General features: G+C 40.4%; 1 protein-coding gene across 2 annotated transcripts in view; it reads right to left on the reverse strand.

Moving 5' to 3' along the window:
- Positions 1-12,937: 12,937 nt before the first annotated feature.
- The window catches only part of plp1a (proteolipid protein 1a), a 50,329-nt gene continuing 41,768 nt past the window's right edge, over positions 12,938-21,498 (reverse strand). The window contains exons 6-7 of one of the 2 annotated variants that reach the window (XM_061927721.2): positions 20,968-21,033; positions 12,938-13,329 (exon numbers count right to left, since the gene is read on the reverse strand). In XM_061927721.2, the coding sequence (XP_061783705.2) occupies positions 13,177-13,329; positions 20,968-21,033 (219 nt within the window). In that variant the 3' untranslated portion in view covers positions 12,938-13,176. Of the gene's footprint in view, positions 13,330-20,411; positions 20,624-20,967; positions 21,034-21,498 lie in introns of those variants that run through there. The other variant, XM_061927722.2, reaches the window with a different exon arrangement.

A 21,498-nucleotide genomic window follows, 5' to 3' on the forward strand; every position in this document is an offset into this window, starting at 1 on the left:
GCCATGTTATTGAATATTCAACATTATTGTCTTTGAGGTCCCAAATGTGTTTGCTGAGTTCTGTGGTATTTCGCAGGTTTTTGTTCCTGAAAGAAGCCTTGTGATTGTTCCATCTGGTTTTGAACTCTCCCTCGGTTAATCCTACATATGTGTCGGATGTGTTAATGTCCTTGCGTATTACCTTAGATTGGTAGACAACTGATGTTTGTAAGCACCCCCCGTTGAGAGGGCAATCAGGTTTCTTTCGACAGTTACATCCTTTGTTGGTTTTGGAGTCGCTCTGTCTGGGGGTCGACGGCTCATTTGCAATTGTTTTGTTGTGGTTTGAGATGATTTGTCGTATATTGTTCATGCAGCTGTAGCTCAATTTAATGTTGTTCTTGTTGAATACTTTTCTTAGGGTGTTGTCTTTGGGAAAGTGTTTGTCAATCAGATTGAGGAATTTGTGTCCAATGTTCGTTGAGACGTTTTTGCTGTATGGGGGGTTGTACCAAAGACAATAATGTTGAATATTCAATAACATGGCAAATTCTTGCATCCAGCACACCTTACAATAGTGGTAATAAAAGATGCAACCTATGCTTGAAAGAGAAACTGTTTATTATTTACTGTCCAGACCTGTCATCCCTCAACAAGCGCAGCGAAATTGTAACAACATGCCGCCATAGACGGAAACACCTCCTAGGTAACACATGAGCCAATCACCACGCCCCTAGGCCAGCCTGTACCCACCCACTCTGTGCCCTATATAAACCATGGTATGCGAATGCTCCCATTAAAATCTCCTGATGATTGAGGGTACCCCCCTCATGAAACAGGCCTGTAGAGATGAAATAGTCTTGTGATTTTTTTCCCACACATACATATATATATATATATATATATATATATATATGTATATATAGATATCTACATCCTGAAAATATGCAAACAAACTGTGTTTAGATAATTGATACTTCAAACTTGCATACATAAATATTAAGGAATATAACATAACTTGGCTTCTGAGAGTTTCAAAATGTAATGAATAAAATGCTAAAGTTGTTGATAAACAAGCAATTATTTTAATAATAAAATATGGTCATTTTAAATGAATTATTATGATAATTTAAAATCAATTATTTCAAATATGTTTATTTTAATGTATAATTCTATGGCTGGATGTAATAAGGAGTCACGAATAAATAAAAATAAAAATACAATTAATTTTGATGTTTTTAGCAAAATATAGTAAAAATATATTTATTTTTTTAAATTTTTTAAATTAATAAATATATTTATTTTTTTGGGTAAGATAAACATAATACAATTTATCTCGAGTCTGGATGATTTAGTTCTTGTCACCCTGTTGTCCTCCCGTCATGAAAAAAGGCTGTCCTCACTCAGGTCCGCATGGAGCTGGAGGGGGCGTGGCTTCCAGCTCCGGCTGAAAATCGGGAGATTTTCGGGAGAATATTTGTCCCGGGAGGTTTTCGGGAGAGGTACTGAATTTCGGGAGTCTCCCGGAAAATTCGGGAGGGTTGGCAAGTATGGCATATATTAATAAATATACAAGTACAAATGTGATATAAAAAAAATAATTTGTATAAACGCACGCGTATTTGTATATTTATTTTTGAGATTTGAAAATATACACAAATAAAATGTACAAATATAAAAATGTGACTTACAAATAAATCAAGAATTTGTATAAATAAACGTGTATTTGTAAATATATTTTTGAGATTTGAATATAAATATGCTTGATTTTGTATTTGTATTGAATTTGCATATGTGGATCTATTTTTTGCTTTAGTGTCGATGGGACATTATTAATTAATATATTGATATATATAAGTTGATGTGAGAGAATTCTACTTTCATATGAATTACTCATCTAGATTTGTATATATATATGTAAATTACTTAGTTTACAACCTTGTATAAAACCATGTGTTAATCCCAAATATGTATTTAATATTTACTTAAAAATAAAAGGACCAAATATTGTGCATAAGGGACTCAATTTCTCAAATAACTGACACAAAATAAATTTACGTAAAATTATGTTGTGCTAAAAAAAAATTAACTAAACTAGTAATGAATATGTCTCCAAGTAAATTGTCAATAAATTTAAAGTGTAAATAAAAATACAGTTTTGCCACTTTAGTCATCATTTTTGCGCTTAAGCAACTCCTCTGACTTTAGCTTCAGACTTCTTCTGTTTGTTTGAGATTGTCATTACTGCCACAAGTGGTGGAAATGTGTATTACAACTGAATACCATCGCGGCCTATATAGACCAGAACTGAGAAAATATGTTTTTTGGCGGCCCTCTAGGGGGCGCTCACGGCCCAACAATGGCCCTATAGTTAAGAAACACAGGTATAAGTTGTGCTATAGACATTTTGTTCAGTAATGTTTTACTATAATGTGTGGTCTTTAAAAACCACGCAGTTACGTACAATAATGCGATCAATTCCAGCTTCTGTTACCATAATTGGCAACTTCCTACATGACAACACTGATTTAAAAAATACTTTTGAACATTTAAAAACAATAACTACTGTGTTGACCCAAATATAAGACAACTGGCCCTTTTTCAAGAGTTTTAGTAAACATCTGGTATATTGTCCAAACCCTGTTTCCATATGAGTTGGGAAATTGTGTTAGATGTAAATATAAACGGAATACAATTCAATTGAATGCACTACAAAGACAAGATATTTGATGTTCAAACTCATAAACTTTATTTTTTTTTTGCAAATAATAATTAACTACAGCTTAAGTTGTTCAACAGTCCGGGGGTCTCCGTTGTGGTATTTTAGGCTTCATAATGCGCCACACCTTTTCAATGGGAGACAGGTCTGGACTACAGGCAGGCCAGTCTAGTACCCGCACTCTTTTACTATGAAGCCACGTTGATGTAACACGTGGCTTGGCATTGTCTTGTTGAAATAAGCAGGGGCGTCCATGGTAACGTTGCTTGGATGGCAACATATGTTACTCCAAAACCTGTATGTACCTTTCAGCATTAATGGCACCTTCACAGATGTGTAAGTTACCCATGTCTTGGGCACTAATACACCCCCATACCATCACAGATGCTGGCTTTTCAACTTTGCGCCTATAACAATCCGGATGGTTCTTTTCCTCTTTGGTCCGGAGGACACGACGTCCACAGTTTCCAAAAACAATTTGACATGTGGACTCGTCAGACCACAGAACACTTTTCCACTTTGTATCAGTCCATCTTAGATGAGCTCAGGCCCAGCGAAGCCGACGGCGTTTCTGGGTGTTGTTGATAAACGGTTTTCGCCTTGCATCGGAGAGTTTTAACTTGCACTTACAGATGTAGCGACCAACTGTAGTTACTGACAGTGGGTTTCTGAAGTGTTCCTGAGCCCACGTGGTGATATCCTTTACACACTCATGTCGCTTGTTGATGCAGTACAGCCTGAGGGATCGAAGGTCACGGGCTTAGCTGCTTACGTGCAGTGATTTCTCCAGATTCTCTGAACCGTTTGATGATATTACGGAGCGTAGATGGTGAAATCTCTAAATTCCTTGCAATAGCTGGTTGAGAAAGGTTTTTCTTAAACTGTTCAACAATTTGCTCACGCATTTGTTGACAAAGTGGTGACCTTCGCCCCATCCTTGTTTGTGAATGACTGAGCATTTCATGGAATCTACTTTTATACCCAATCATGGCACCCACCTGTTCCCAATTAGCCTGCACACCTGTGGGATGTTCCAAATAAGCGTTTGATGAGCATTCCTCAACTTTATCAGTATTTATTGCCACCTTTCCCAACTTCTTTGTCACGTGTTGCTGGCATCAAATTCTAAAGTTAATGATTATTTGCACAAAAAAAAATTGTTTATCAGTTTGAACATCAAATATGTTGTCTTTGTAGTGCATTCAATTGAATATGGGTTGAAAAGGATTTGCAAATCATTGTATTCCGTTTATATTTACATCTAACACAATTTCCCAACTCATATGGAAACGGGGTTTGTAATAAAAAGGGTGTTTCTTCGCTGTGGCATCATACTCTTCTGTGTGTGTGTGTGTGTGTGTGACAGGACAAAAAGCTCTTTAGCGCCACCGGTTGGTTTGCATAAATACACCTCAAGATGACCAATACAAGACCGAGGGTCTCTTATTCGAAGGGAAAAATACTTCCTATATTTGGGCCAACACATTTTTAGCAAATTATTTAATGTGACAGAATCATCTCTTTGCATGTGCTGGATTCCTGTTTTGATGTTCATGTTGTATTGAACAGAATATTAGTGCCCAGATGGAGTCCAATATGATGTCATGTTAGGCAAGTTTTATGTTCTTGGTCGATAACAATCAATTGAACACAATGGTCATCCTCCCTCATTTGCACTTTGATACATTTTGTACACAAAGGATATTAAAACCAAGGCGATGTAGGTCAATATATGCTAATATCTGAACAAAACAATATTTTAGCTTTGTGTAAGAGCTAACAAAGCAAATTAGATTACATTTATTCAACTTCTAGTAATTTTATACATCTGGAAAGCACTTTATATTGCATTGCCTAATCGAACACCCTTGTGATATTAAATGTATTATTATTATTCTTGGCTATTATTACTACAAACCCCGTTTCCATATGAGTTGGGAAATTGTGTTAGATGTAAATATAAACGGAATACAATGATTTGCAAATCCTTTTCAACCCATATTCAATTGAATATGCTACAAAGACAAGATATTTGATGTTCAAACTCATAAACTTTATTTTTTTTTGCAAATAATAATTAACTTAGAATTTCACGGCTGCAACACGTGCCAAAGTAGTTGGGAAAGGGCATGTTCACCACTGTGTTACATCGCCTTTTCTTTTAACAACACTCAATAAACGATTGGGAACTGAGGAAACTAATTGTTGAAGCTTTGAAAGTGGAATTCTTTCCCATTCTTGTTTTATGTAGAGCTTCAGTCGTTCAACAGTCCGGGATCTCCGCTGTCGTATTTTACGCTTCATAATGCACCACACATTTTCAATGGGAGACAGGTCTGGACTGCAGGCGGGCCAGGAAAGTACCCGCACTCTTTTTTTTACGAAGCCACGCTGTTGTAACACGTGCTGAATGTGGCTTGGCATTGTCTTGCTGAAATAAGCAGGGGCGTCCATGACAAAGACGGCGCTTAGATGGCAGAATATGTTGTTCCAAAACCTGTATGTACCTTTCAGCATTAATGGTGCCTTCACAGATGTGTAAGTTACCCATGCCTTGGGCACTAATGCACCCCCATACCGTCACAAATGCTGGCTTTTGAACTTTGCGTCGATAACAGTCTGGATGGTTCGCTTCCCCTTTGGTCCGGATGACACGATGTCGAATATTTCCAAAAACAATTTGAAATGTGGACTCGTCAGACCACAGAACACTTTTCCACTTTGCATGAGTCCATCTTAGATGATCTCGGGCCCAGAGAAGCCGGCGGCGTTTCTGGGTGTTGTTGATAAATGGCTTTCGCTTTGCGTAGTAGAGCTTTAACTTGCACTTACAGATGTAGCGACAAACTGTATTTAGTGACAGTGGTTTTCTGAAGTGTTCCTGAGCCCATGTGGTGATATCCTTTAGAGATTGATGTCAGTTTTTGATACAGTGCCGTCTGAGGGATCAAAGGTCACGGTCATTTAATGTTGGTTTCCGGCCATGCTGCTTACGTGGAGTGATTTCTCCAGATTCTCTGAACCTTTTGATGATATTTTGGACCGTAGATGTTGAAATCCCTAAATTTCTTGCAATTGCACTTTGAGAAATATTGTTCTTAAACTGTTTGACTATTTGCTCACGCAGTTGTGGACAAAGGGGTGTACCTCGCCCCATCCTTTCCTGTGAAAGACTGAGCATTTTTTGGGAAGCTGTTTTTATACCCAATCATGGCACCCACCTGTTCCCAATTAGCCTGCACACCTGTGGGATGTTCCAAATAAGTGTTTGATGAGCATTCCTCAACTTTATCAGTATTTATTGCCACCTTTCCCAACTTCTTTGTCACGTGTTGCTGGCATCAAATTCTAAAGTTAATGATTATTTGCAAAAAAAATTTTTTTTATCAGTTTGAACATCAAATATGTTGTCTTTGTAGCATATTCAACTGAATATGGGTTGAAAAGGATTTGCAAATCATTGTATTCTGTTTATATTTACATCTAACACAATTTCCCAACTCATATGGAAATGGGGTTTGTAGTAAAATAAATGTAAAATTCCAATCCGTTTTTTGTAAGGCAGCCTGTCATAACGTTTTTAGCATTCAATCAGACATTATTGTGAGGTTTTGAATTAGAGTTCCTTAAAATAAGACCCAAACACACATACTGTACAGCAGATTGAGTCTAAATTATTGCCCAGAGACAGAGAATAGAACAAGGATGGACGATTCAACCCTTAACTCAACAATGAGTAGATGAGTGTTATGTGTGTGTATATGTGTAAATAAATGAACACTGAAATTCAAGTATTTCTCTTATTTATATATATATATATATATATATATATACATATATATAATAAAATATATATATATATATATATATATATATATATATATATATATATATATATATACATATATATAATTAAAAAAAAAAAAAAAAAAAAAAAATATATATATATATATATATATATATATATATATATATATATATATATATATAGCTAGAATTCACTGAAAGTCAAGTATTTCTTATATATATATATATATATATATATATATGAAATACTTGACTTGGTGAATTCTAGCTGTAAATATACTCCTCCTCTCTTAACCACGCTCCCACCCCACTTCCGACCACGCCCCCCCCACCCCCACCTCCCGAAATCGGAGGTCTCAAGGTTGGCATGTATGTGCTATCTACTAATAAAAGTCTCAATCAATCAATCAAAAAAATCACTTCATGTATAGAAAGGTTTTGTTAAGAAACCATTCTGAGCCTTATCTTATTTAGTTTTTATTTGATACATGTTGACCACATTAACCCTGGCAATGGACCCTGTGTGTATATGTATGTTATGCCATTGTTTACAAATTTGGTAAATAAATAACCCAAAAAAATGTATATTTTGTTGTTTTCTTACTGTACCGAAAATTAACCGAACCGTGACCTCTAAACCGAGGTACGTACCGAACCAAAATTTTTGTGTACCGTTACACCCCTAGGATGGATGGATGGTTTGGCTTCTCAAAGTCAGGAGTCCTTCATATTTGACCTGACGTCCTCCAGGAAATGCAGTCCTGTTTTAAAGGGGAACATTATCACAATTTCAGAAGGGTTAAAACCATTAAAAATCAGTTCCCAGTGGCTTATTTTATTTTTCGAAGTTTTTTTCAAAATTTTACCCATCACGCAATATCCCTAAAAAAAAGCTTCAAAGTGCCTGATTTTAACCATCGTTATATACACCCGTCCATTTTCCTGTGACGTCACATAGTGATGCCAACACAAACAAACAGCAAGGTATAGCGACATTAGCTCGGATTCAGACTCGGATTTCAGCGGCTTAAGACTGTCTGATAAGATAATTACTAACAACTATGAACTAGGTTTACAGCATATGAAATACATTTGGCAACAACATGCACTTTGAGAGTGCAGACAGCCCATTTCAGGCGGCCTAAGAACATATATTTTTCCAGGATTTCAGCACTCAGGTTAACCATACCTAAATAGACACAAAATACTGCATTACACAAGACTACCCGAATGTACTCGAATGATTGAAAAAAATAAATGTTTTTAAGCTAAATTATTGGTAAACACAGTTTATGTATAATATTATACGTAAAACCGCGAGTAATGAATAACGTTTTCATCAATTAATATATTCTGTAGACATACCCTCATCCGCTCTCTTTTCCTGAAAGCTGATCTGTCCAGTTTTGGAGTTGATGTCAGCAGGCCAGGGAAGCTAGGGTCGATAGGGGGTTTAGCTCGCTCGTCTGCGGGAACAAACTGCCGCCATTGCTTGCCGTGCTACCGAGGTCCTTTGTCCCTGAATAGCTCACACACTCCGGCAGATTCAATGGGGGTCTGGCGGCAGATTTCTTTGACTTTATCGTTGGAAATGCATCTGCTTTGAGTGTCGCAGGATATCCACACATTCTTGCCATCTCTGTCGTAGCATAGCTTTCGTCGGTAAAGTGTGCGGAACAAACGACTGAACATTTCGTCGGCTTTCCCCACAGCCTCGTATTTTGAACAAATTTTGTCCAATTTCTTGCCACTTTCGCATCTTTGGGCCACTGGTGCAACTTGAATCCGTCCTTGATCGTGTTGTTACACCCTCCGACAACACACCGACGAAAGTGAGAAAATGGCGGATTGCTTACCGATGTGACGTCACGTCATACTTGCCAACCTTGAGACCTCCATTTCGGGAAGTGGGGGGCGTGGTCAGGGTGGGGCGGGGGCGTGGTTGGGGGCGGGGCTAAGAGGGGAGGAGTATATTTACAGCTCGAATTCACCAAGTCAAGTATTTCATATATATATATATATATATATATATATATATATATATATATATATATATAAGAAATACTTGACTTTCAGTGAATTCTAGCTATATATATATATATATATATATATATATATATATATATATATATATGTATGTGTGGGGAAAAAAATCACAAGACTATTTCATCTCTACAGGCCTGTTTCATGAGGGGGGTACCCTCAATCGTCAGGAGATTTTAATGGGAGCATTCGCATACCATGGTTTATATAGGGCACAGAGTGGGTGGGTACAGGCTGGCCTAGGGGCGTGGTGATTGGCCCATGTGTTACCTAGGAGGTGTTTCCGTCTATGGCGGCATGTTGTTACAATTTCGCTGCGCTTGTTGAGGGATGACAGGTCTGGACGGTAGATAATAAACAGTTTCTCTTTCAAGCATAGGTTGCATCTTTTATTACCACTATTGTAAGGTGTGCTGGATGCAAGAATTTGCCATGTTATTGAATATTCAACATTATTGTCTTTGAGGTCCCAAATGTGTTTGCTGAGTTCTGTGGTATTTCGCAGGTTTTTGTTCCTGAAAGAAGCCTTGTGGTTGTTCCATCTGGTTTTTAATTCACCCTCGGTTAATCCTACATATGTGTCGGATGTGTTAATGTCCTTGCGTATTACCTTAGATTGGTAGACAACTGATGTTTGTAAGCATCCCCCGTTGAGGGGGCAATCAGGTTTCTTTCGACAGTTACATGCTTTGTTGGTTTTGGAGTCGTTCTGACTGGGGGTCGACGGCTCATTTGCAATTGTTTTGTTGTGGTTTGAGATGATTTGTCGTATATTGTTCATGCAGCTGTAGCTCAATTTGATGTTGTTCTTGTTGAATACTTTTCTTAGGTTGTTGTCTTTGGGAAAGTGTTTGTCAATCAGGTTGAGGAATTTGTGTCCAATGTTCGTTGAGACGTTTTTGCTGTATGGGGGGTTGTACCAGATGATGTCGTTTCGTTTTCTGTTCTTATATATATATATATATATATATATATATATATATATATATATATATATATATACATAAATAAAAGAAATACTTGAATTTCAGTGTTCATTTATTTACACATATACACACACACAACACTCATCTACTCATTGTTGAGTTAAGGGTTGAATTGTCCATCCTTGTTCTATTCTCTATCACTATTTTTCTAACCATGCTGAACACCCTTTCGCAGGTACCCAGAAAGGTTTCGAGTACCACCAAAAAAACTGAATCTCGTGTATAAAAATCAGTATAAAAATCTGTGTTAAAGGTGTACAAATACTGTTTGTATAATAAGCATGTTATTTTTTTTTTTTACAAATGAGGGTTAAGAGTTCAGTACTAAAAAAAAAAGAAAAGAATGTGGCTTAAGTACAGTTTTTTAATCGAGCTGCTGCATCTTTTGGTTGGATTGTTTATTTATTTTGAGTAACTTCTATACATTTCTAAAAGGGGAGGAATGTAATAGAGTGATCTATGTTTGTCTGTTGCCATCTCCTGGTGAATGTTGGCTATAGCGTACTGGGGTTACTTTTTGGTTGGCCAACGATTTACGTGGTGTTGCGCACCTCACGTCACTCAGGTCCGCATGGAGCTGGAGGGGGCGTGGCTTCCAGCTCCGCCTGAATTTCGGGAGATTTTCGGGAGAAAATTTGTCCCGGGAGGTTTTCGGGAGAGGCGCTGAATTTCGGGAGTCTCCCGGAAAATCCGGGAGGGTTGGCAAGTATGATTTAATCCACCTGAGAGTAAAAACCAGATGGAAAATAAATAGGGATGTCCGATAATGGCTTTTATGCCGATATCCGATATTCCGATATTGTCAAACTCTTAATTACCGATACCGATATCAACCAATACCGATATATATAGTCGTGGAATTAACGCATTATTATGCCTAATTTTGTTGTGATGCCCCGCTTGATGCATTAAACAATGTAACAAGGCTTTCCAAAATAAATCAACTCAAGTTATGGAAAAAAGTGCCAACATGGCACTGCCATATTTATTATTGAAGTCACAAAGTGCATTATTTTTTTTAGCATGCCTCAAAACAGCAGCTTGGAATGTGGGACATGCTCTCCCTGAAATAATCCTGATACTCACTACAACACTGTACTTTTTTTTTTTTAAACATGCCTCAAAACAACAGCTACAAAAACAATGAAGGCACACAGCTTCAGTCCAAAGTATACTATAAACTGGGCACAATTTGCCCTGTTCTTAACGTATGAGTAACAAAAATGTGCAAAAAAAAAAAAGAAAGGCACAAAAATAAAAAACTGCTTCAGTCTAGACTAGTAGATAACATAGCCATCCTTTAAAGTGCATGAACATTAATAAAACTGCTTCAGTCTAGACTAGTAGAAAACACAGCCATCCTTTAAAGTGCATGGGGGAAAAATGCACAAAACATAAATAAAACATCTTCACTCAGTCCAGACTATTAGTCTATTTGTGCAACAGATGAAGCTCAAAGAGTGGGCTAAGTCTTTTTCTCCTTGTCATCACGTATGAGAGGTAGATTTTTCTGAATGAAAACAAGCATCTGCAAGGATTCTGGGTATTTGCTCTGTTGTGTTTATGTTGTGTTACGGTGCGGATGTTCTCCTGAAATGTGTTGGGGAGGGTTGGCAAGTATGCCGTCACGTTGTGAGGTCATCGCTCCGAGAGCGAATAATAGAAAGGCGTTTAATTCGCCAAAATTCACCCATTTAGAGTTCGGGAATCGGTTAAAAAAATATATGGTCTTTTTTCTGCAACATCAAGGTATACAGGTAAAAGCCAGTAAATTAGAATATTTTGAAAAACTTGATTTATTTCAGTAATTGCATTCAAAAGGTGTAACTTGTACATTATATTTATTCATTGCACACAGACTGATGCATTCAAATGTTTATTTCATTTAATTTTGATGATTTGAAGTGGCAACAAATGAAAATCCAAAATTCCGTGTGTCACAAAATTAGAATATTACTTAAGGCTAATACAAAAAAGGGATTTTTAGAAATGTTGGCCAACTGAAAAGTATGAAAATGAAAAATATGAGCATGTACAATACTCAATACTTGGTTGGAGCTCCTTTTGCCTCAATTACTGCGTTAATGCGGCGTGGCATGGAGTCGATGAGTTTCTGGCACTGCTCAGGTGTTATGAGAGCCCAGGTTGCTCTGATAGTGGCCTTCAACTCTTCTGCGTTTTTGGGTCTGGCATTCTGCATCTTCCTTTTCACAATACCCCACAGATTTTCTATGGGGCTAAGGTCAGGGGAGTTGGCGGGCCAATTTAGAACAGAAATACCATGGTCCGTAAACCAGGCACGGGTAGATTTTGCGCTGTGTGCAGGCGCCAAGTCCTGTTGGAACTTGAAATCTCCATCTCCATAGAGCAGGTCAGCAGCAGGAAGCATGAAGTGCTCTAAAACGTGCTGGTAGACGGCTGCGTTGACCCTGGATCTCAGGAAACAGAGTGGACCGACACCAGCAGATGACATGGCACCCCAAACTATCACTGATGGTGGAAACTTTACACTAGACTTCAGGCAACGTGGATCCTGTGCCTCTCCTGTCTTCCTCCAGACTCTGGGACCTCGATTTCCAAAGGAAATGCAAAATTTGGACGGTTGGGTGATGGTTTGGGGTGCCATGTCATCTGCTGGTGTCGGTCCACTCTGTTTCCTGAGATCCAGGGTCAACGCAGCCGTCTACCAGCAAGTTTTAGAGCACTTCATGCTTCCTGCTGCTGACCTGCTCTATGGAGATGGAGATTTCAAGTTCCAACAGGACTTGGCGCCTGTACACAGCGCAAAATCTACCCGTGCATGGTTTACGGACCATGGTATTTCTGTTCTAAATTGGCCCGCCAACTCCCCTGACTTTAGCCCCATAGAAAATCTGTGGGGTATTGTGAAAAGGAAGATGCAGAATGCCAGACCCAAAAACGCAGAAGAGTTGAAGGCCACTATCAGAGCAACCTGGGCTCTCATAACACCTGAGCAGTGCCAGAAACTCATCGACTCCATGCCACGCCGCATTAACGCAGTAATTGAGGCAAAAGGAGCTCCAACCAAGTATTGAGTATTGTACATGCTCATATTTTTCATTTTCATACTTTTCAGTTGGCCAACATTTCTAAAAATCCCTTTTTTGTATTAGCCTTAAGTAATATTCTAATTTTGTGACACACGGAATTTTGGATTTTCATTTGTTGCCACTTCAAATCATCAAAATTAAATGAAATAAACATTTGAATGCATCAGTCTGTGTGCAATGAATAAATATAATGTACAAGTTACACCTTTTGAATGCAATTACTGAAATAAATCAAGTTTTTCAAAATATTCTAATTTACTGGCTTTTACCTGTATATTGACGCTTACATAGGTCTGGTGATAATGTTCCCCTTTAATGACACTGGCTCGTAATGCAAATGTATTCTCCCTTTATTACAAAGCATATCACAAATACAACAAACCCACTCTTCAATGCATATGTGAGGGATCAACTGAATATTGATAGAACCATCATAAGAAATTGGCACTGCATACTTTTACAGAAAAAAAACCTACAAAACGACAAACCGAGCGGGATCCTTCTGCAAACACAAAATTGCCAACTTCCTCCGACAACGTAACAGAATCAAGGCAGTCTCAATTATGACAAATTAAGAGCTGTCGGATATAATTGCAGGGTAGGGAGAACACACCATCCCGCCTCTGTCCCGCAGCAGCTGGCCATATAGGTCATAGCCTCCCTTCTTGTTCCTGCGCCTCCTCAGGTTCTCCTGGTTTACTGCCAACTGCACGGAGGAGTGCATCTGCAAACGAAATAGGAGAGAATACAAAACGCCTGGAAAAAAACAACAACAAAAAAAAAAGACACCCCGTGCACCCCCTCCCTCCTCCAATGTGCCAGAAGAATTTTAAGCAGCACAAATACATTTTTCAGGGTCTCTGCACAGAAACTATAATATTGCTTTTTTGTTATCAAACATCACCAAAAAGGGGGAAAAAAATATAAAGAAACGCATTACTCACAGCCACATAACACTTTCAACAAACAGATAAACTATGTTGTTTGTTAAAAAAAAAAAAAAAAAAGGCTAAAAACAACTCATCTATACATTAGGTCAGTAAGTCAAAGATGTTATACAATAACTACAACACAATTCCTTAAGAATGAGAGACAAAAAGCCCCGCCTGTTAAAGAACCTCACTCATGCAATTGAGAAAAACTTGTAACATTTTCGCCATTTACAGGTAAAAAGCCAGTAAATTAGAATATTTTGAAAAACTTGATTTATTTCAGTAATTGCATTCAAAAGGTGTAACTTGTACATTATATTTATTCATTGCACACAGACTGATGCATTCAAATGTTTATTTCATTTAATTTTGATGATTTGAAGTGGCAACAAATGAAAATCCAAAATTCCGTGTGTCACAAAATTAGAATATTACTTAAGGCTAATACAAAAAAGGGATTTTTAGAAATGTTGGCCAACTGAAAAGTATGAAAATGAAAAATATGAGCATGTACAATACTCAATACTTGGTTGGAGCTCCTTTTGCCTCAATTACTGCGTTAATGCGGCGTGGCATGGAGTCGATGAGTTTCTGGCACTGCTCAGGTGTTATGAGAGCCCAGGTTGCTCTGATAGTGGCCTTCAACTCTTCTGCGTTTTTGGGTCTGGCATTCTGCATCTTCCTTTTCACAATACCCCACAGATTTTCTATGGGGCTAAGGTCAGGGGAGTTGGCGGGCCAATTTAGAACAGAAATACCATGGTCCGTAAACCAGGCACGGGTAGATTTTGCGCTGTGTGCAGGCGCCAAGTCCTGTTGGAACTTGAAATCTCCATCTCCATAGAGCAGGTCAGCAGCAGGAAGCATGAAGTGCTCTAAAACTTGCTGGTAGACGGCTGCGTTGACCCTGGATCTCAGGAAACAGAGTGGACCGACACCAGCAGATGACATGGCACCCCAAACCATCACCCAACCATGCAAATTTTGCATTTCCTTTGGAAATCGAGGTCCCAGAGTCTGGAGGAAGACAGGAGAGGCACAGGATCCACGTTGCCTGAAGTCTAGTGTAAAGTTTCCACCATCAGTGATGGTTTGGGGTGCCATGTCATCTGCTGGTGTCGGTCCACTCTGTTTCCTGAGATCCAGGGTCAACGCAGCGGTCTACCAGCAAGATTTAGAGCACTTCATGCTTCCTGCTGCTGACCTGCTCTATGGAGATGGAGATTTCAAGTTCCAACAGGACTTGGCGCCTGCACACAGCGCAAAATCTACCCGTGCCTGGTTTACGGACCATGGTATTTCTGTTCTAAATTGGCCCGCCAACTCCCCTGACCTTAGCCCCATAGAAAATCTGTGGGGTATTGTGAAAAGGAAGATGCAGAATGCCAGACCCAAAAACGCAGAAGAGTTGAAGGCCACTATCAGAGCAACCTGGGCTCTCATAACACCTGAGCAGTGCCAGAAACTCATCGACTCCATGCCACGCCGCATTAACGCAGTAATTGAGGCAAAAGGAGCTCCAACCAAGTATTGAGTATTGTACATGCTCATATTTTTCATTTTCATACTTTTCAGTTGGCCAACATTTCTAACAATCCCTTTTTTGTATTAGCCTTAAGTAATATTCTAATTTTGTGACACACGGAATTTTGGATTTTCATTTGTTGCCACTTCAAATCATCAAAATTAAATGAAATAAACATTTGAATGCATCAGTCTGTGTGCAATGAATAAATATAATGTACAAGTTACACCTTTTGAATGCAATTACTGAAATAAATCAAGTTTTTCAAAATATTCTAATTTACTGGCTTTTACCTGTATTTACAAAGCCCAAAAGCAGTGAAGTTGGCATGTTGTGTGAATCCTAAATAAAAACAGAATAAAATGATTTGCAAATCCTTGTCAACTTATATTCAATTGAATAGACTGCAAAGACAAGATACTTTAACGTTCGAACTGGAAAAATGTGTTATTTTTTGCAATTATTAGCTCATTTGCAATTGGATGCCTGCAGCGTGTTTCAAAAAAGCTGGCACAAGTGGCAAAAAAGACTGAGAAAGTTGAGGAATGCTCATCAAACACTTATTTGGAACATCCCACGGGTGAACAGGCTAATTGGGAACAGGTGGGTCCCATGATTGGGTATAAAAGCAGCTTCCATGAAATGCTCAGTCATTCACAAACAAGGATGGGGCGAGGGTCACCACTTTGTCAACAAATGCCTGAGCAAATTGTCGAACAGTTTAAGAACAACATTTCTCAACAAGCTATTGCAAGGAATTTAGGGATTTCACCATCTACGGTCTGTAATATCATCAAAATGTTTAGATAATCTGGAGAAATCACTGCACGTAAGCGATGATATTACGGACCTTCGATCCCTCCGGCGGTACTGCATCAAAAAGGGACATCAGTGTGTAAAGGATATCACCACATGGGCTCAGGAACACTTCAGAAGCCCACTGTCAGTAACTGCTGTTTGTCGCTACATCTGTAAGTGCAAGTTAAAACTATATTATGCAAAGCCAAAGCCATTTATCAACAACACCCAGAAACGCTGCCCGAGCTCATCTAAGATGGACCGATGCAAAGTGTAAAAGTGTTCTGTGGTCTGACGAGTCCACATTTCAAATTGTTTTTGGAAACTGTGGACGTCGTGTCCTCCGGAACAAAGAGGAAAAGAACCACCCGGAACTGTTTTAGGTGCAAAGTGCAAAAGCCAGCATCTGTGATGGTATGGGGGTGTATTAGTGCCCAAGGCATGGGTAACTTACACATCTGTGAAGGCACCATTAATGCTGAAAGGTACATACATGTTTTGGAGCAACTTATGTTGCCATCCAAGCAACGTTATCATGGACGCCCCTGCTTATTTCAGCAAGACAACAGCATGGCTTCGTAGTAAAAGAGTGCGGGTACGAGAAAAATTGGTCTCCACAGTTCACAAACGTTTACAGAGAGGAAAGGCCATGTAACACAGTGGTAAACATTCCTGTGCCAACTTTTTTGCAATGTGTTGCTGCCATTAAATTATAAGTTAATGATTATTTGCAAAAAAAAAAAAAAAAAATTTCTCCGTTCGAATATTACAGAACACTTTTACACTTTGCATCGGTCCATCTTAGATGAGCTCGGGCAGCGTTTCTGGGTGTTGTTGATAAATGGCTTTGGCTTTGCATAACATAGTTTTAACTTGCACTTACAGATGTAGCGACAGACTGTATTTACTGACAGTGGTCTTCTGAAGTGTTCCTGAGCCCATGTGGTGATATCCTTTACACACCGATGTCCCTTTTTGATGCAGTACCGCCGAAGGGATCGAAGGTCCGTAATATCATCGCTTACGTGCGGTGATTTCTCCAGATCCTCTAAACCTTTCGATGATATTACGGACCGTAGATTGTGAAATCCCTAAAATTCCTTGCAATAGCTTGTGGAGAAATGTTGTTCTTAAACCGTTCAACAATTTGCTCGGTCTTTGCAGTCTATTCAATTGAATATAAGTTGAAAATAATTTGCAAATCATTATATTCTGTTTTTATTTACGATTTTACACAATGTGCCAACTTCACCGGTTTTGGATTTTGTACATCCTTTACACAGGTTACATTATATTGCAATCACCTAGCAATAATAACAATTATAAATGATAAAACTGACAGTGTCGTGAAGGCTTATAAATACAGCTCTTGCATCAGATCTCATTAGAATATTAAGAGTATCCTTTAAAGTGGCCCCTAAGTGAAAATTATGTACTGTTGCTTTAAGAGCTAAGCACAGGCTACTTGATAAGCAAGCACGACAAACAATTCCAGACCGTACTCGATCCAACTTAGAGGGGGGCTAAAAAGAAACAATAATCAAATCTAAAATTCCTTTAGCCCTCCCTTTTGCTCACGATCCATCATTTCCACTATTCATGGGGGCAGGGTCGCGGTCCCAGAGGAGCACCATTGATCCTTTAAAGAGGTCGTATTTGTCTTTGTCTGCAGGGCCCTTCCCCTTGACATGTCACATGACCCCCCGGCCGAGGGGTCTCGTGCAGGTACCCCTCCCCCCCCAAGACGTAAAAGAAAAGCACGGCACAATTGTTGCCCGTGAGAAAAGTCCGGGGGTCGGCTACGAGGCTGCAAATGCGTGCTTGTCTGCTGCCATGGCAACCAGATGCGATGAAGGGTAATTGTGGTTACCTACAATCCCTATTGTGAGTTGCGCATGTGTTATTAGTTCATGTTAATTACTGCTTTTCGAGCAGTGTGGGAAGTAAAAAATACATTTTTAAATACTGACCTCCAGCACTGGAATGAAAGGTGATTGAAAAAAAATAACAAATAAACATTTGTCACCACCAATGTTCCCTCTAATTTTTCATGTGTGTGAGCAACATCAGACGTGCACACTGTGGCTACACCAGCAGCACACCTGTCCCAAACCTCACTAAATAACAACTTCAATCTCCATCCATCCATTTTCTACCGCTTGTACCTTTCGGGGTCGCGGGGGGGTGCTGGAGCCTATCTCAGCTGCATTCAGGCGGACGGCGGCGTACACCCTGGACAAGTCCCCACCTCATCGCAGGGCCAACACAGATAGACAGACAACATTCTCTTATTATTATTATAATCAAATGACAGCAGTCATTTCCATTTCTAATATAAGTGTTTAGGCCGACTTACAATGACAATAACAAAAAATATTGTTTTTCATGAACTGTGTACTTGTATTGTTTGTCTGAGTGGAGGTCCTGCTTTGGAAATAATTTGTAGCCCCTTTCAGACATTGCATTTAGTTCCCATTAAAACATTCACATGTTGCACAATGAGATGTAAGCAGGGGATCATGTGTACATTCCTGCAACTTCCTGTTTGTAAAACACATATTTTTATTAGCATTTCATGATTAATAGTTATAAATTAAGATTCCTAACAAATGACACTAGAATAAGCACACATTTGATTGGTAAATCGTAGTGTAACGACCTGGAATGACACTTTATGTGTGGTGTTGGAGTTGTTCGACTTTTTGTGTGGCTGTAAACGCATCACTGGCTAAGTGCCATATGTGCATGTGTTGGCGCAAGTGAGAAAGAGCGAGTGGCTGCTGTTGATATAACAAAGTTGCTTTTGGCCTGGTTTGTCCATCCATCCATCCATCTTCTTCCGCTTATCCGAGGTCGGGTCGCGGGGGCAGCAGCCTAAGCAGGGAAGCCCAGACTTCCCTCTCCCCAGCCACTTCGTCCAGCTCTTCCTGTGGGACCCCGAGGCGTTCCCAGGCCAGCCGGGAGACATAGTCTTCCCAACGTGTCCTGGGTCTTCCCCACGGCCTCCTACCGGTCGGACGTGCCCTAAACACCTCCCTAGGGAGGCGTTCGGGTGGCATCTTGACCAGATGCCCGAACCACCTCATCTGGCTCCTCTCGATGTGGAGGAGCAGAGGCTTTACTTTGAGTTCCCCCCGGATGGCAGAGCTTCTCACCCTATCTCTAAGGGAGAGCCCCGCCACCTGGCGGAGGAAACTCATTTCGGCCGCTTGTACCCGTGATCTTGTCCTTTCGGTCATGACCCAAAGCGCATGACCGTAGGTGAGGATGGGAACGTAGATCGATCGGTAAATTGAGAGCTTTGCCTTCCGGCTCAGCTCCTTCTTCACCACAACGGATCGATACAGCGTCCGCATTACTGAAGACGCCGCACCGATCCGCCTGTCGATCTCACGATCCACTCTTCCCTCACTCGTGAACAAGACTCCGAGGTACTTGAACTCCTCCACTTGGGGCAAGATCTCCTCCCCAACCCGGATATGGCACTCCACCCTTTTCCGGGCGAGAACCATGGACTCGGAATTGGAGGTGCTGATTCTCATCCCAGTCGCTTCACACTCGGCTGCGAACCGATCCAGTGAGAGCTGAAGATCCTGGCCAGATGAAGCCATCAGGACCACATCATCTGCAAAAAGCAGAGACCTAATCCTGCAGCCACCAAACCAGATCCCCTCAACGCCTTGACTGCGCCTAGAAATTCTGTCCATAAAAGTTATGAACAGAATCGGTGACAAAGGGCAGCCTTGGCGGAGTCCAACCCTCACTGGAAACGTGTCCGACTTACTGCCGGCAATGCGGACCAAGCTCTGGCACTGAGCATACAGGGAGCGGACTGCCACAATCAGACAGTCCGATACCCCATACTCTCTGAGCACTCCCCACAGGACTTCCCGAGGGACACGGTCGAATGCCTTCTCCAAGTCCACAAAACACATGTAGACTGGTTGGGCAAACTCCCATGCACCCTCAAAGACCCTGCCGAGAGTATAGAGCTGGTCCACAGTTCCATGACCAGGACGAAAACCACACTGTTCCTCCTGAATCCGAGGTTCGACTATCCGGCGTAGCCTCCTCTCCAGTACACCTGAATAGACTTTACCGGGAAGGCTGAGGAGTGTGATCCCACGATAGTTAGAGCACACCCTCCGGTTCCCCTTCTTAAAGAGAGGAACCACCACCCCGGTCTGCCAATCCAGAGGTACCGGGGGTCTGGTTTGTACTGCAGAAAATGACCAGTTTTGCTTTTACTAATGTTTTGGTGATGTGTTTATGGCCGACAATAAAGAGTTTTGCTCAGTAAAGTGATGGATGGAATTCATGTCCTCAAAGCGCCTCGACAGACGTTACAATATTTGAACAATGATGACGAAAACTGTTTTCTCTGTCGTGTCCGTGTCGTGCCGAAAATTGTTATGCGCTTATTTTTTTATTTGATTTTGTGCGTGGCATAGATTTGCCGTGCGCAGAGGACGCTTGAGCAGTGTGCAATTGCACAGGCGCGCACCTTAGAGGGAACATTGGTCACCATCCCTATATAAAAAATTTAAAAAAAAAAAAAGTAAAACAATACAATTTTTCAACAAAAGAAAAAAGGAAGAGGAAAGTCCGTGTCAGGCACAAGTGATGAAAAGGAAGAAAAAAAACCGGCTGCCGTCCCTTTAAATCTCAGGAAGCAGGCCAGCCTAACACCGTGCACCTATGCCCTTCCTCCCCAGATGGCGCAGGACGGCAAAGTTATAGGTGGTTGACACAGTATAGGTCAGCTGGAAGAAGAGAACAGCAGACACAGGAGTCATTAGACGACAAAACAAAGACACCATGATTAACTGCCGGGGACATTAATTGGATCCCGCCCGTGTAATAGCCTATGTAATGGGGCATGGGAGTATAATGGCCGCGCCATCCGCCTGGCCGGGGACGACGGCGGCGGCAGACATTACAGCGACTACGATGATGTTTGTGTCAGCTGAGAATAAGGAACAGAGAGCGACAGTCTAAAAAGTCATCAGTCATGCGGGCCTGAGATGCCTCGCCGCCTCCGCTCGGAGCGTCACATGAGCCATAAATACTTTCAAAATGACCCCGACGGAAGGGGATAATCACTCACCAGAGCCATGAGAGTGATGCCCGCGCCGACGAAGGCAGCGATGTAGAGGTCGTAGGTCATTTGGTACTGAAAGGAAAGGATTTGCATCAGTGGCTATAAACCATGTCCCTATACGCCAGGGGTGTCCAAAGTGCGGCCCCGGGGGGGGGGCCATTTGAGACGTGCAGCCCTTTGAGACACTCATGATTTAGGGCTGTATGAGTAAACTTTGATTGATTGACCTTGATTGATTTGCGGCCTTGATTAAATGTTTACCGGAACCGCCACACATTCTGGAAATGCTATAGCAAAAATAAATAAAAAAAACATAAAAAAAAAAAAAAAGTGGAATGAGGTGAAATCTAACTAGAAAAATATGCAATGTTGACACCATACTTGCCAACCTTGAGACCTCCGAATTCGGGAGTATTTTTTTTTTTTTTTTTTTTCCATTTTATTTTTATTGACATCCAGCATCAGACATTCCTATCCATTACATCATATTCACATCAATCATATATCTATTGTCTGCCCTAAATGTCAGGATATTTT

The sequence above is a fragment of the Nerophis lumbriciformis genome, linkage group LG35 (assembly GCF_033978685.3).
Source record: "Nerophis lumbriciformis linkage group LG35, RoL_Nlum_v2.1, whole genome shotgun sequence".
In the NCBI taxonomy this organism is placed as follows: Eukaryota; Metazoa; Chordata; class Actinopteri; order Syngnathiformes; family Syngnathidae; genus Nerophis; species Nerophis lumbriciformis.